Consider the following 14,139-nt stretch of genomic DNA (forward strand, 5'->3'; position numbering starts at 1 on the left):
ATCGAAGTCCGATCGAAATCGAAACCGATTCCATCCATATATCCATCGAAAAGTATCGGAAAAGTCATAGATAAAATCGAAGTAAAACATAGTATAGAAATCGGAAACAGAGAAAAGTCAATCGAAAAAGCTCATAGTATCGTAAAAGTCAAACATTATAGTCGAAAAAGTCACAGTATCGAAAAGTCGCATTATAGTAAACGAAAAGTCACAGTATAGTAAGATCTAAAAAGTCGTGAAGTATTAAAAGTCAATAGTATAAAAGTCACTTTGAGAAGTCGAAAAAGTCGGCAGCCCGAAAAGTTCATTATAAAAGTCGAAAAAGTCATAGTGCATGTTGAAAAGTCATAGTATGTCGAAAAGTCATAGTATAGTAAGTCAAAGTCACAGTATAGTAATCGGGAAAGCCCATAGTATGGTAAATTCCGAAAAGTCATATTATAGTGTTCTTAAAAAAGTCACAGTATTAAAATCGAAAAGTCATATATTATGTTAAAAGTCGAAAAAGTCACAGTATAGTAAGCCCAAAGTCAATAGTATAAGTCTAAAAAGTCATTTTTTGTTAGTAAGTCGAAAAGTCATATTATAGTGGAAAAAAAAAAGTCACAGTAGATAAGCCCAAAGTCATAAGCAGCATGGTGGAAATCGAAAGTCATAGTAATGGTAAGTCGAAGCGCTTCCATTATTAGTAAGTGGAAAAAATCAAAATTATAGAAACGGAAGTCAGCATTAAGTCGAAAAATCGTCGCATAAAAATCTAAAAAAGTCATAGTATAGTAAAAAAGTCACAGTATAGTAATCGGAAAAGTCATCATATGCATAGAAATCGAAAAGCCCACAGCATAGTAAGTCGAAAAGTCATTATAGTAAGCCCAAAAAGTCATATTAGTAAGTCTAAAAAGTCATATATAGTCTAAAAGTCATAGTATAGTAAACGGAAAGTCACCAGTAGTGATGGTGTTGAAAAAGTCATAGTATAAGCCCGAAAAGTCATAGTATAGTTAAAACGAAAAAAGTCAACACAGTATAGTAAGTCGGAAAGTCATATTGGTAACGAAAAGTCAGCGCATAAAAAATCGGTGCGTTCGCGATATAGTAAGCCCAAAAAAAGTTTTTCACCAGTATAGTAAGTCGGTGGAAACATTTATAGTATCTAAAAAAAGTTCGCTGTATTAGTAAGCCTGAAAAGTCATAGTATAGTGTTTAAAAGTATTCCAAAAAAGTCATATTATAGTAACGAAAAGCCCACAGTTATAGTAAGCCCGAAAAGTCATAGTATTAGTAAAACGGAAAAGCTCCATAGTATAGATCTTAAAAAGTCATATGCCGAAACCCAACGTAGAAACCCACAGGGGGAAGCGGGGGCGAAAAAAGCCCCACGGCAAGCCCAAAAGCCCACATGCCCAAGCATAGTGAGCGAAGAGCCCGAAAAAAAAAGCCCACAGCCCAGGCCAAAAGCCCAAAAAAAAAAAAAAAACAGAGCAGTGGCAGCCCGAAAAAGCCCGCGTGCCCCCCAAGCCAGCAACAGCCCCTGCCCCACCATAAGCGTGAAAAAAAAGCCCATAAGGTGCATAGGTGGCTGAAAAAAGCCCACAGAGGCATCGTGGGGAGCCCATGGGGTGAGCAGGGAAAATACAGAAAGGAAAAAGGTAAGAAAGGAACAAAAGGAAAAAGCCGGAGAAACAAAAACAAAAGGAAGAGCAGCCCACAGACAGAAAAGAAAAAAGAAAAAAAAAAGAAAAGGAAGAAAGAGAAAGGGAAGGAAACAGGAAAGGAAAAGGAGGAAAAAGAAGAAGAAAAAGGAAGGGGAAGAGGAAAGACAGGAGGGAAACAAGGAAGGAAATGGAGAACAAGGAAATGGAAAGGAAATAGGAAATGAAAAGAGGAAAGGAAAGAGGAAAGGAAAGAAATGGAGGAAATGAAAAGGAAGAGGAAAGAAAGAAGGAGGAATGGAAAAGGAAATGGAAAAGGAAAGGGAAGGGAGAGGAAGGAGAAAGGAGAAAGAAAAGGAAGAAGGGGAAATGAAATAGGAAATGAAGGAATGAAAGGAAGGAAATAGGAAATGGAAGGAAAGGGAAAGAAAAGGAAGGAAGGAAAGGAGCGGGAAGGAGCGTGCAAAAAAATCATCAAAAAGCAAGCGAAAAAAGTCATCTCCATAGTAACGCAAAAAGGCCCATTAGTAAACAAAAGCGGAAAAAAGTAAGTATAAAAGGAAAAAGAGGATAGTAAGTCCAAAAAGTCACAGTATAGACCAAAGATAAATTAAAAAATAGTTGTATAGTGAAACACAGTATAGTGTAAAAAACAATACAAAAAAAAGACGTATAGAGTCCGAAAAAAGCACAAAGAAGAAAAAAGCAAAAAAAAAGTCACAGTATAGTAATCCAAAAAATCATTTTAGTAAGTATAAAAGAAATAAAAAAAGTCATTATAGTAGTAAAGTGAAAAAAGATAAACCGAAAAGTCATAGGTAAGGAATAGAGAGAAAAGTCACAGTAGTATTATAGTAAAAAATATAAAACGCAAAAGTCACAGTATAAAAAGCATAAGGAAAAAGAAAGCAAAAAAAATAAGGGGAGGTAGAGAAAAAAAGTACGGAAAAATATAGTAAGAAAAAACAGGTAAGTGAAAAGTAGTGCGTAAGTAGGGAAATCGTTTAAAAAAAGAGTATAAAAAAAAAAGAACAGGTAACAAAAACAAAATATAGTAAAATTATATCCAAAAATGTAAAAGAGAAAAAAAGGTTAAAAGTGAGGGAAAAAGAATGTGAGGAAAAAAGAAAGTCACAGGACAACATAAAAAAAAATAGAAGGGAAAAGGCGAGAGATCGAAAGGAGGGCCACAGAAGAGGATAAACGGTCAGTGAAACGAACAGGGAGAGAGTAAAGGAGAAAGAGGGGGAGAGTAAGGAAAGAGAGTCGTAAAGGTAAGAGGTGTGGTACAGTCCTAGTGTGGTACAGTCCTAGTGTGGTATAGTCCTAGTGTGGTATAGTCCTAGTGTGGTACAGTCCTAGTGTGGTATAGTCCTAGTATGGTACAGTCCTAGTGTGGTACAGTCCTAGTGTGGTATAGTCCTAGTGTGGTATAGTCCTAGTATGGTACAGTCCTAGTGTGGTATAGTCCTAGTGTGGTATAGTCCTAGTATGGTATAGTCCTAGTGTGGTACAGTCCTAGTGTGGTATATTCCTAGTGTGGTATAGTCCTAGTGTGGTATAGTCCTAGTGTGGTATAGTCCTAGTGTGGTATAGTCCTAGTATGGTACAGTCCTAGTGTGGTATAGTCCTAGTGTGGTACAGTCCTAGTGTGGTACAGTCCTAGTGTGGTACAGTCCTAGTGTGGTATAGTCCTAGTGTGGTATAGTCCTAGTATGGTACAGTCCTAGTGTGGTATAGTCCTAGTGTGGTACAGTCCTAGTATGGTACAGTCCTAGTGTGGTACAGTCCTAGTGTGGTACAGTCCTAGTGTGGTACAGTCCTAGTATGGTACAGTCCTAGTGTGGTATAGTAATTTGATGCTTGTGTAGGTAAAGTGCATTTTGAAGCATTTGTTGTAGATCTTTTATGTCAGATCGTATTAACACTCGAGTCCAGCAGAGAGAAGGCTTTTATTTGACTTTTCTTTGAATATTAAAATGAATGTAATTGATGTCCTGTTGTCGTTCCTCCAGGTGTGTCGTTACCAACGACGGGCTGAGCTCCGACCTGCAGGTGTGGACCGTCGGAGGAGACGACAGCGGTGAGTTCAAACCTGTGTGAAACCGTGAAGAATAGACCGTTTATTTATGGTTCATTTAATCCGCCACGATACACGTTTCTCACTTTACCTGAAAGCATCTCGAAGGTTTGTTACCATAATACAAAACAAAAAAAAACATACAAAACTAGAGGTGTGAATCTTCATTCATCTCCCGATTCGATTCGATTACGATTATCATGTCAGCGATTTAATTCGATTCGATATCTCGATGCATCACGATGCGCCAAATAAACTTTTCTATTAAAGTCATGTAGGATATTTAATTCATAGCTTTTCAAGCTTCAAAAACCAAACATTCTGCAGCGCTCTAATACTAAATAACTTGGATACATAAGCCTATACAGCACTGAGCACATGGCACCTCCTGAATGTGCAAAACACACCAGAATATGTAAACAGAAATGTTGTGAGGCCGACATTAAATTATAAACTGAAATAACAGATTATGAGCCGGCTGATTATCGATGCAGCATCGTCCATGTCCACGATACGATGCATTGATTATTTGATTAATTTCAACACCTCTATACAAAACATAATTGTTAACATTTTTTACAACTGAATTCCCACGGGACTTCAGCGCGAGACTACAGCTAGCCGTCTGTAACACTATTTTACTGTACAGGGCACAAACATAATTTGGTCCGTTTCCATGTAGTTACATAGTCACTAAAATGGCCATAACCACTACAGTGCTCAATTACCTATTTTTGAGGGGGAAATAAAATAAAAAATTTCGCTGCGAAGGGATGAACGGTCTTCTGGAGCAGTGGTTCTCAAACTTTTTTCATTGATGTAGCCCTTTTGAATTGTTTCTTTAAGCCGAGTACCCCCTGACCAGTGCTAATCATTTTTGGTAGAAAAGAGGTCTATATAAAGAGGAACAGTACAGCGCTGTCAGAGATAGATTTACTAAACAACAGCCTTGGAAAAAAGATGGTAGAAAGAAGGAAGGAAGTAGCCTAACGCAAAAACAGGTCGAAAATAGTATCAAACACTTCAAAAACAGTGACATAACTTTGAAAAAAGTGAGAAACTTCTCCCAGAGAAAATGTAGAAGGAAGGAAGGCAAGAATAGGTCCAAAGAAGGCGACACAAATGTCACATTTTTGGTAGGAAAAAAAGTCTACATAAAGAGGAACAATGTTCTGGACAACAGCCTTGTAACTATTAAACATTTTGTTAAATATCTCACGTACCCCCCAAGCAGCAGAGATCTTCAACAGGGGGTCCTGGACCCCTAGGGGGTCCTCAGAGTCACTGCAGGGGGGCCTCCAAATTATTGTTTTATTTTGAATGTTCTTTCAAAAATTAAAATGTCTTAACAAGAATCCAACATGTTATTAGCAAATATAAATTCCCTCTCCTTACTGGCCTATCAGAGTAAGGTAGTCAATAAGGTAGCCATCCACAGATACAGTTAATAAGGATTCACTGTGCCACAGGTATGTTTAACATTAAAAGATGATATATAAAGTCATGTCAACAATTATTATTTTAATAGCGTAGTAGATGTGCAAAAAAAGGTATGTATAAAGGCTTTAGGCCACCCTACACACTTTTGTAGGCCCAGTTTAACATGCAACTTAATTGTATACAACACATGTAGTAGGGGGTCCCTGCTCCATCTCTCTTTCAGTTAAGGGGTCCTTGGTTTAAAAACCGTTGAAGAGCCCTGCCCTACAGTCTTCCAAAGTACCCCTAGGGGTACACATATACCCCTTTTGAGAAACACTGTTCTGGAGGTCATCCACCAGACCAGCGGGCGCTCGTTGGATTGTTGTCTGCCGCGGTAAGCCAGCAGGGCGGGCGGGCAGGAAGAAGAAGCGCTGTAGAGGTAGAGGATTCCAACAGCGGGACATTAAGCAGTCTGCAGCTGTGGTGCGTTCACTTGAAACTAGTAAGCCTCGTGGTGCATTCAAAGTTATTGTAAAATACCCTATTCCCTATTACTATTATTTTTTTAAGTATCTGTTCAGGCACTGTTTTAAAAGTATCGTTTTAGCACCGGTATGGCACGGTACGGCATGGCAGCACGGTGGCTCAGTGGTTAGCACTTCTGCCTCACAGCAAGAAGGTTCTGGGTTCGAACCCAGGTCATTCTGGGTCTGTCTGTGTGGAGTTTGCATGTTCTCCCCGTGTTTGTGGGTGCTCCGGTTTCTTCCCACCATAAAGACATGCATGCTACTAGGACTAGGACTACAGTTGAAAATTAGCCGACTGGCTAACACTGGCGCGTTTACAGAGATGTTGATTAATGTGCATTGTTCTAATCTAAATAAATAAATCAAAATCGTGCAAAAAACCAAACGATACCCAACCCTACTCATGACAGTGTCACTCTTATGTAGATACCTTCAAGTAAAGTGTAACCCCATTTTCTTTCCCCTCTTTTTTGTTATAAGTGAAATTATCGATTCTTCTTCTGTTGATTCTCAACAGACGTGATCAGACGAACAGGAAGCGTGAAGGGGACGAGGAGTGTGTCAGCGGGAGGCAGCAGGATCGCCGCGCCGCTCTCGTCGCAAGTTCTTCACGGAGCTCGAAGCAGCGACATCCAGCTGACTGAGCTGACCTCAGGACAGAGTCTGTACACACTCGGTAAGAGGAGTCGTAGTAAAGTCTGAAAGGTCAGAGGATAATACATACTGAAAGGTCAGAGGATAATACATACCTGTGAAAATCGCCTTTTTGAATGGGAAAATGTCATCCACGTGAATCGTGTAGATCCGAAGAGTTTTTATTTATTTTTGGGCTCGAGACCCGGTGCTAATACGGCACTGGTGCCTTAACGACCGTTATATACCGGACCGAATAGCAACTTGGATTTCGGTGCCTTGTTTAGGTGCCACTTAAATGCCTGCGCTTCTCTCTGATGCTCCGAAAACGGACGTTAGAGGGAACTGAAACATCGCCGCACGGGACGCTAGTTAACACTACACTCCACAGCAGGTAACGTTAGCCTACCGTTAGCTAGCAGCAGGTAACGTTAGCCTACCGTTAGCTAGCAGCTGGAGTAAACACGGTTAAAATGCTGAGAGCTAAACGGTGTAAAAGTGTGTCTGTATTTCACTGGAGAGGATTCTAACACCAGACTGTAGCTGCCGTTGTTGTCTGAAAAACAACTCAGATGTTGCGTTCACTTGAAATTCGCCTCGCCAGCCTTGCGCTGCATTCAAAGTTGTTGTAAAATACCCTTTTCCCATCCAGTGGTTGTTTTTGTCGTTTAACAGGAATTTACTGGTGAAATAAGTTATTGTTATAAGTAATTGTTATACCATTTTTAATAAATCATTTAATTTTCGTTTTGGGCTCCTTTTTTATTCTTTAGATCAACTATTTTATATATATATATATATATATATATATATATATATATATATATATATATATATATATATATATATATATATATTAGGGATGAAAATGGCCCAAAAGGGCATTTTCGGCCGAAATACTTTTATCACCGAAACAATACGGCCGAAAATGTTGTGATGACACAAACAGACACCGCGACCTGCACGTGTGTCAGTACCCGATCCGTTCCACCTGCAAAGCGTCTCCTAGGCAACGAGGTTGAGACGGACCACGGAGTGAAAACGATGAAAAGTGCTCTTAGAGTCTGTCAGCACACGTTTCAGTGAGATCTATTCGGATCCTCAGCACGCCATCGCGACTGTAACTTGATCCGCGTAAGCAACACCATTACTTGGATGCGGAAATAAAGCAGGGCGCACGAGAAGTGATCCAGGCCGCGATGGATGCGGAGAACCAGCGTGGAGACGGAGACGGAGCAGCGCCCAGCGCAGGAGGAGATCAGAGCGCAGAAACAAAGACTCGTCTCTCTGCACCAGATGAGGGGCATGCACCCTCGTTGTCTGATATGTTCAGTGAAATCCTGCAAGAAAGTGCCTCAAATAATAATAATTATAATAACAATAGGGAAGCTATTCTGTTCTTAGGCTTCTGTATACTGTATGTGACTATCAGATTGTAGCCATATTTCTGCTAGATATTTTTTTTATTAAACTTTAATATTAATTTATACAATTGCCATGCCTTGATTAAAGTAAAGTAAAGATTCTCAATAGAATCAGACTTCAAGGAAGTTCACTTCCTGCTGAAACACATTGACGTTTTTTAATCCATTGAGAATGTGCCGGATGGTATAAAGGCATTTTACATTTTTGGGGAATTTGGATTTTTCCCCTTGATGCCTATTGGATCTGTTCATGCCCCCTACCAAAGAGCAAACACTAGTTCCAAGAAGCTCTTCGGTTCTTCATAGTATTTTATAATTTTATTTGAAGCTGTTCATTTAATTTCAGGGTACAGAGTAGCAGAAAAATATTTATATTACATATATTTATTAATGGAAGTTAGGGCTGGGCGATAAGAAGAAGATCAGATGTCATGATATTCTCGACCAAATACCTCGATATCGATATTGCGGCGATATTCTAGGGTTGACAATTGGTGCTTTAAGAAAATATCTTCACACTTATATTTTTTTATAAATAATCATCAGTAATGTGGACATAATGTCTAAGTGGGGTAAAGCCAAATAATAGAACAGCTAGAACAGTCTTTAAATAATCTATTAACTTTAATTTCTTATACTGCACTGTAACTTTTATTCTTATACTGCACTATCAATTTTATTCTTGTCTTTTAATGTTTTTAATTTGTTTATTAATGTTTTTAAATTGTTTTCAATTGTTTTTAACTGCTCTTTAATGTTTTATGTAAAGCACTTTGAATTGCCCTGTTGCTGAAATGTGCTCTACAAATAAAGCTGCCTTGCCTTGCCTTGGTAAGTTCAGAAAAGAACATCACTTTACTGTAATGCTGCCTTTAAAACCAGGAAAAGACACCACTTCTGTCATATCCGGATATTACGATATCCAAAATCTTAATCGATATCTAGTCTCATATCACGATAACGATATAATATTGATATATTGCCCAGACCTAATGGAAGCACACGTTGAAGTGTAAGCAAAGAGTCAACGATTGAAATGTATTATTTTATTTCCTATATTTTATCTTTCAGTGGATCAGCGTCAGGCCTGCTGAGTGTTTATAACACAACACGAGTTCTTTTGTGTCCTTTCGTCCCGACAGAGACCGACTCGGCCGAGCCTCTGAGTTCTCTACAGTTTGTGAGCGACGCCGTCTTCCTCGCCGGCGGCTGTAACGGCGACGTTTACATCGCCGACACTCGGACGTCTGCGGCGCCCCAGCTGTGCCCCGGACCGGCGTCTCGGGGGGAATCGGTCCTCTGGTGGACGGACGCCTCGGCCGGCAGGGTCGTCAGACTCTCCTCGTCTGGACGGGCGGTGATTTCGGACCTGAGGGACCTGGGAGAAGCTGTGAGCGCGGCTCAGCTGGACGTCCAATCACGTCGCTGCAACCTGGATGATGTCAGAGTCTCGTGGGCTCCGGCGCTGGACGACTGTATCGCAGTGTCGGGTGAGTTAACGGTTACAGAGTAATCCAGCTGATAGAGGGAGGGAGGGAGGGGGAGGGAAGAAAGAGAGAGGGGGAGGGGAGGAGAGAGAGAGAGAGAGAGAGGGAGGAGAGAAAGAACGAGAGGGGAGAGAGAGAGAAGGGGAGGAGAGAGAGGAAGGGAGGGAAGAAAGAGAGAGAGAGAAGGAGGGGAGAGAGAGGAGAGAGAGAGGGAAGAAAGAGGGAGGGAGGGGAGAGAGGGGTGGAGGGAAGAGAGGGAGGAGAGAAAGAACCGAGAGGGGAGAGAGAGAGAGAGAGAAGGGGAGGGAGAGGGAAGAGAGGGGAGGGAAGAAAGAGAGAGGGGAGGAGGAGAGAGAGAGAGAGAGAGAGAGGAGGAGAAAGAACGAGAGGGAGAGAGAGAGAGAGAAGGGGGGGGAGGGAGAGAGAGGAAGGGAGGGGAGAGAGAGAGAGAGAGAAGGGGAGGGAGAGAGAGAGAGAGAGAGGGAAGAAAGAGGGAGGGGAGGGGAGAGAGAGGTGGGAGGGAAGAGAGAGGGGGAGGAGAGAAAGAACGAGGGGGGAGAGAGAGAGAGAGAGAAGGGGGGAGGGAGAGGGAAGAGAGGGGGAGGGAAGAAAGAGAGAGGGGGAAGGGAGAGAGAGAGGGAGGAAAGAGAACGAGAGAGAGGGAGGGAAGAGAGAGGGGGAGAGAGAGAGAGGGGAGGGAAGAGAGAAGGGAGGGGAGAGAGGAGAGAGAGAGGGAGAGGGGAAGAGAGGAAGAGGGGAAGAAAGAGAGAGGGGGAGAAGAGTGAGGGGAAGAGAGGGGAGGGAAGAAAGAGAGAGGGGGAGGGAGGAGAGAGAGAGTGAGGGAAGAGAGAGGGAAGAGAGGGAAGAAAGAGAGAGGGGAGAGAGAGGGATAAATGGAAATAAGCAATGGAGGGAGAGAGATGGAGGTAGAGGAGTAGAGGGAGGAGAGAGTTTGAGAATACAACTGTTGTAAAGTCTTCCCCTCTGTCTGTCTGTCTGTCTGTCTTTCTGTCTGTCTGTATGCCTGTCTGTATGCCTGCCTGCCTGCCTGTCTGTCTGTCTGTCTGTCTGCCTGTCTGTCTGTCTGCCTGCCTGCAGGTTTCAGCGCAGCGGTTCAGGTCTATAAAACCTCCGTGTGGAGTGCGGAGCGGCAGGACGTCCGGCCGCTGTTCGAGCACCGCGGTCACTCCGTGTCCTCGCGGTCCGGCGACCACGTCTTCGCCACCGCCCACGTCTGGCACCCCGAGCGGCCGCGCACGCTGCTGTCCGCGGCCTCGGACGGCTCCGTGCACGTGTGGGACTGGGTCGACCAATCGGAGCTCTAGTTCACCCTGAGAGGAGCGGATGGTTATCTCGGTGAACTTCAGGAACATTACGAAAACAAAGACCGGATTACTAACGTGGCGTTGGTTTCAATCTGTACCGCCTCCACTTCTCATGATGGGGTGAAGAGATGAAAAACAAACAAATGGAGCAAAATCACACGTTTCTATATTAAATCTACACAAGATTAGATCAGAGAACATCTCTCAGTAAACGGGAGAAACATGAACAGAACTTGGTTTAAATTGCTGTTGGATTAAACTGCTCTAATTTAATACCAATCTAAATGGATGTTTAGTTTTAACAGCACATATGTCTTGAAAATTGAATTCACTAAATATATTTTCATTGCAATGAGCTGGAGGAAACGGACAGTTTACCCAAATCACAAATTTCATTTTCTTACATCTAAAATCTTACGGTAAGAAGATTTCTCCTGTAGAAATCATCTATTAAAACTTAACAGTGACTACGTTTACAAGCTGTCAATTTTCGGGTTATGGTCGGGTTAAGGTCACTGTTCGGGTTTCTGAAACATTCGGAATAACCCGTTTACATGCGTGAGCAGAGAGAGTTACTCCTACATGGAATCTGTAATCAAATGGCAATATCCCGATGTAAACGGCGACGCACGGTTAGCGTCTGGACGTAGCCTACGGACAACCTTAAGACACAATAACTTTTCGGTCACCTTCTTATAAATCTCACTATCTCGGTACTTTCTGCCGTCAACAAAAGACATTATATTATTATATTATATTCATGGTTTTCACCACACTGATGAAGAAATCGGTTTCCTCCTCGCTCCAAAAGTGTGGTGCTGTGCTGCGTCTCGCCATGTTTACCTCTACTTCTTGTTTACTTCCGGTATACTGCACGCAGGTTTTCTGCATTGACATATATATAACTATATTATTATAGTATATAATTATTATTATAATAACTATGTTTTCTGGCGCATACAAGAAGTTCCTCTACTCAAAAGACCGAGATTCCTTGCGAATAGAACATGCGCAGAACACAAATCAATGTTCCTTTTGATGGAGATATGCCGATACGCGTTTACATGACCAAAATTTCGGGTTAGAAAAGGGGTAACCCAGGTAGCATATTCGGGTTTTTAAAAACCGGAATATGAGCATATTCGGGTTTTTGCCGGTGTTTACATGGCCGTGCGCGACCGGGTTATTGCTAATATTCCGGTTTTGAACGGGTTATTGGCTGCATGTAAACGTAGTCACTGTTTCTTCAAAGAGAATGTTTTAAATTCTCTAAGGAGCACAAAATAAATAGCATTTAGCTATTGTGTAAGGATGGATTGCTTACCTTTTTTACACCTGTAACTTGAGTGACTGTGTGTGTGTTGGGCTCTGAATGCTGCCAAAACACGGGTGACCAACTCTCAACACTGTGCCTGAACGCATCCTGTGTGTAGACACTGCAAGACAACAACAAAAAAATGCAATTAAATTCCATATAGACTTCAAACCCCGAGCTCCAGTCTTTGAAAAGGCCTGATGAAAGCGTTAGAACATTAGTTCATTAAATTATTCAGCACCAAGCATGTTTCCTAAAAAGCACAGTAGGTGTTCGATAAACTAATCATTTCCACCCACAGTATTCCTAATGATACCCCAAATTACTACATTAAAATGCTAAAGTTTTGAAGCTGAAGCCTGTAAAATCCATCGGATTTATGTCAAATACAACCTTTTGGTTTTGAGCATATTAAATCTGCGTTGCGAGCGGACAGATGGAGTTCGGCTGGTAATGACGGTGATAAAAGGCAATTAAGTAATTTCAGGGGCATAAATGACTAGTTTCAGGGAACAGTCGGAGGTAATTTAAGGGTGCAATTACAATAACGGAGACGGAGCTGAACATTTTATAAATCAGTTACCAGATTTAGATGATTTATTAAAAGCTTTACCTTCTGACTGCTTCCAGGGTCTTCGGTAACCAGGTCACTCTTCGGATCCCACAGGGAGACACACGCACACGCACGCACGCACACACACACACACACACACACACAGTACACGTCAGTCCATCTTTTTTTGTCCAAATTAATATGCAAAGTAGTGTCTTAACTTCCTGGAGAAAAGCCTGAAATGTCAGTGTTATATTTCAAAGTAAAGGCCTACCACTGCCCTGCCATTAAAAATGGATTTATATCTGAATTAAAGCTGCAGTGTTTCACCTATAATCACCAAATAAGTACAGAAAAATCTGCGTTTCCTCTGTATTCGTTCAGCGGGGCGCCAACGGTGGTTAGTTCACGGCTGTTATCTCTACCGCTAAAGTCAGTCGAACAGGTGAAGAGAAGATAACGTTGTCGGTAGTGAGCGAGACGCCAGCGTGCTGAGCTGGACCTGTTTTGCCCTCGTTGTTCTCCGTGAAGTTTGCTGGAAGTGGCGTAGCGTATTTCATGGAGTGAGCACTGTGCTGGTCTCTGCAAAAAATAAATAACAGAAATAAACCTTTTTAAATGCTGCGTTGCTGGCAGGGTTCAACGTTAAGGTTTTTGTTTTTTAACTTCCCATTCTGCAACCCAAGAAAACTCCTTCTTCCAGGACGCTTGAAACACTCGTTTGGCTTTGGCTTGTTAGCGGCCATCTTCTTCTTCTTCTAACAAGACAGTCGCCAGTCGCTAGGGCTTTGACTTTTGCCCAAAAATCATATTCGAAGTTCGTTTGTTTATTAATATTCTAATATTTATTAATAATATTTTGATAATAATGATGTTTTCAGAAGAAAAACACACTGCCACGGCTGTTTTTTTTAATTAAAAGTCAGACCCTGGATTAAACACAAACCGTGTGCTTTCGACAGGAAGTTGGGAGCTTTCACCGTAGCCTACGTAGGTGGTCTGATGGTTGTACTTGTTGTGTGTGTGTGTGTGTGTGTGTGTGTGTGTGTGTGTGTTAGAGTGAGAGAGTGACGGTGATTACCAGTAGCTTCGGAGCGAGTAGCGACTCTAGAGTCACAGTGAGAGAAACAAAGAGTCTCCTCTGTTCTTTCTGACCACGGTGGGAAACCTGGCGCAGTAAAAGTTAACCCTCTCCTTGATGTCATGCTGTTTATAGAGAAGGAGAACCAGGAAATGAGTTGGGGGATGCAACGCTACCAAGTAGTTCCATTTTGAAATGCGTGAAAAAGCCTCGGAAACGTTTACAAGCAAACACATTTAATAAAAAATAATGCCCATAACAGGTTCGAATATTAAGGGCTGCCTAATATTCGTTCGAATATCATTTGTTTTAAATATTCAAATTATATTCGAATAACGAAGTCTGGAGTCAAAGCCCTACCAGTCACGCGTCGCTAGGGGCAACTCAGTTCTTGATTGGCCAACAGCACGTTCAAATCAAATCATTCAACAAGCATTCTCCGATGTGGACAAGGGGGGGGTCAAGAGAACGATAACATTAAATACGATGATGATAATTTTTTTTTTGTAACTTTGTGTTTTTATTTGCTTAAGTCGCCCCGGGCAACCCTTTTATTGAACCCTGGCTTTTAAGGTCATAACGGAAGCAGGGCTGGGCGATATGGAGAAAATCAGATATCCTGATGTTCTTGTCCTAATAT

At 41.8% G+C, this 14,139-nt stretch overlaps 1 protein-coding gene and 1 long non-coding RNA gene across 2 annotated transcripts in view; one reads left to right on the forward strand and one right to left on the reverse strand.

The window, feature by feature from the left end:
- The window catches only part of wdr73 (WD repeat domain 73), a 22,166-nt gene extending 11,337 nt beyond the window's left edge, over positions 1-10,829 (forward strand). Inside the window, exons 5-8 of the mRNA XM_039806874.1 lie at positions 3,668-3,735; positions 6,199-6,357; positions 8,881-9,228; positions 10,324-10,829. Coding sequence (XP_039662808.1) covers positions 3,668-3,735; positions 6,199-6,357; positions 8,881-9,228; positions 10,324-10,550 — 802 coding nt within the window. The 3' untranslated portion in view covers positions 10,551-10,829. The remainder of the gene's footprint in view (positions 1-3,667; positions 3,736-6,198; positions 6,358-8,880; positions 9,229-10,323) is intronic.
- Positions 9,194-12,538, reverse strand: LOC120562928. The gene is made up of 3 exons (XR_005639880.1): positions 12,479-12,538; positions 11,875-11,986; positions 9,194-9,256 (listed from the first exon to the last, which is right to left on the reverse strand). It is a non-coding gene; the product is annotated as an uncharacterized LOC120562928 (long non-coding RNA).
- Positions 12,539-14,139: the final 1,601 nt, after the last annotated feature.

This window comes from Perca fluviatilis, chromosome 7 (genome assembly GCF_010015445.1).
Source record: "Perca fluviatilis chromosome 7, GENO_Pfluv_1.0, whole genome shotgun sequence".
Classification (NCBI taxonomy): Eukaryota; Metazoa; Chordata; class Actinopteri; order Perciformes; family Percidae; genus Perca; species Perca fluviatilis.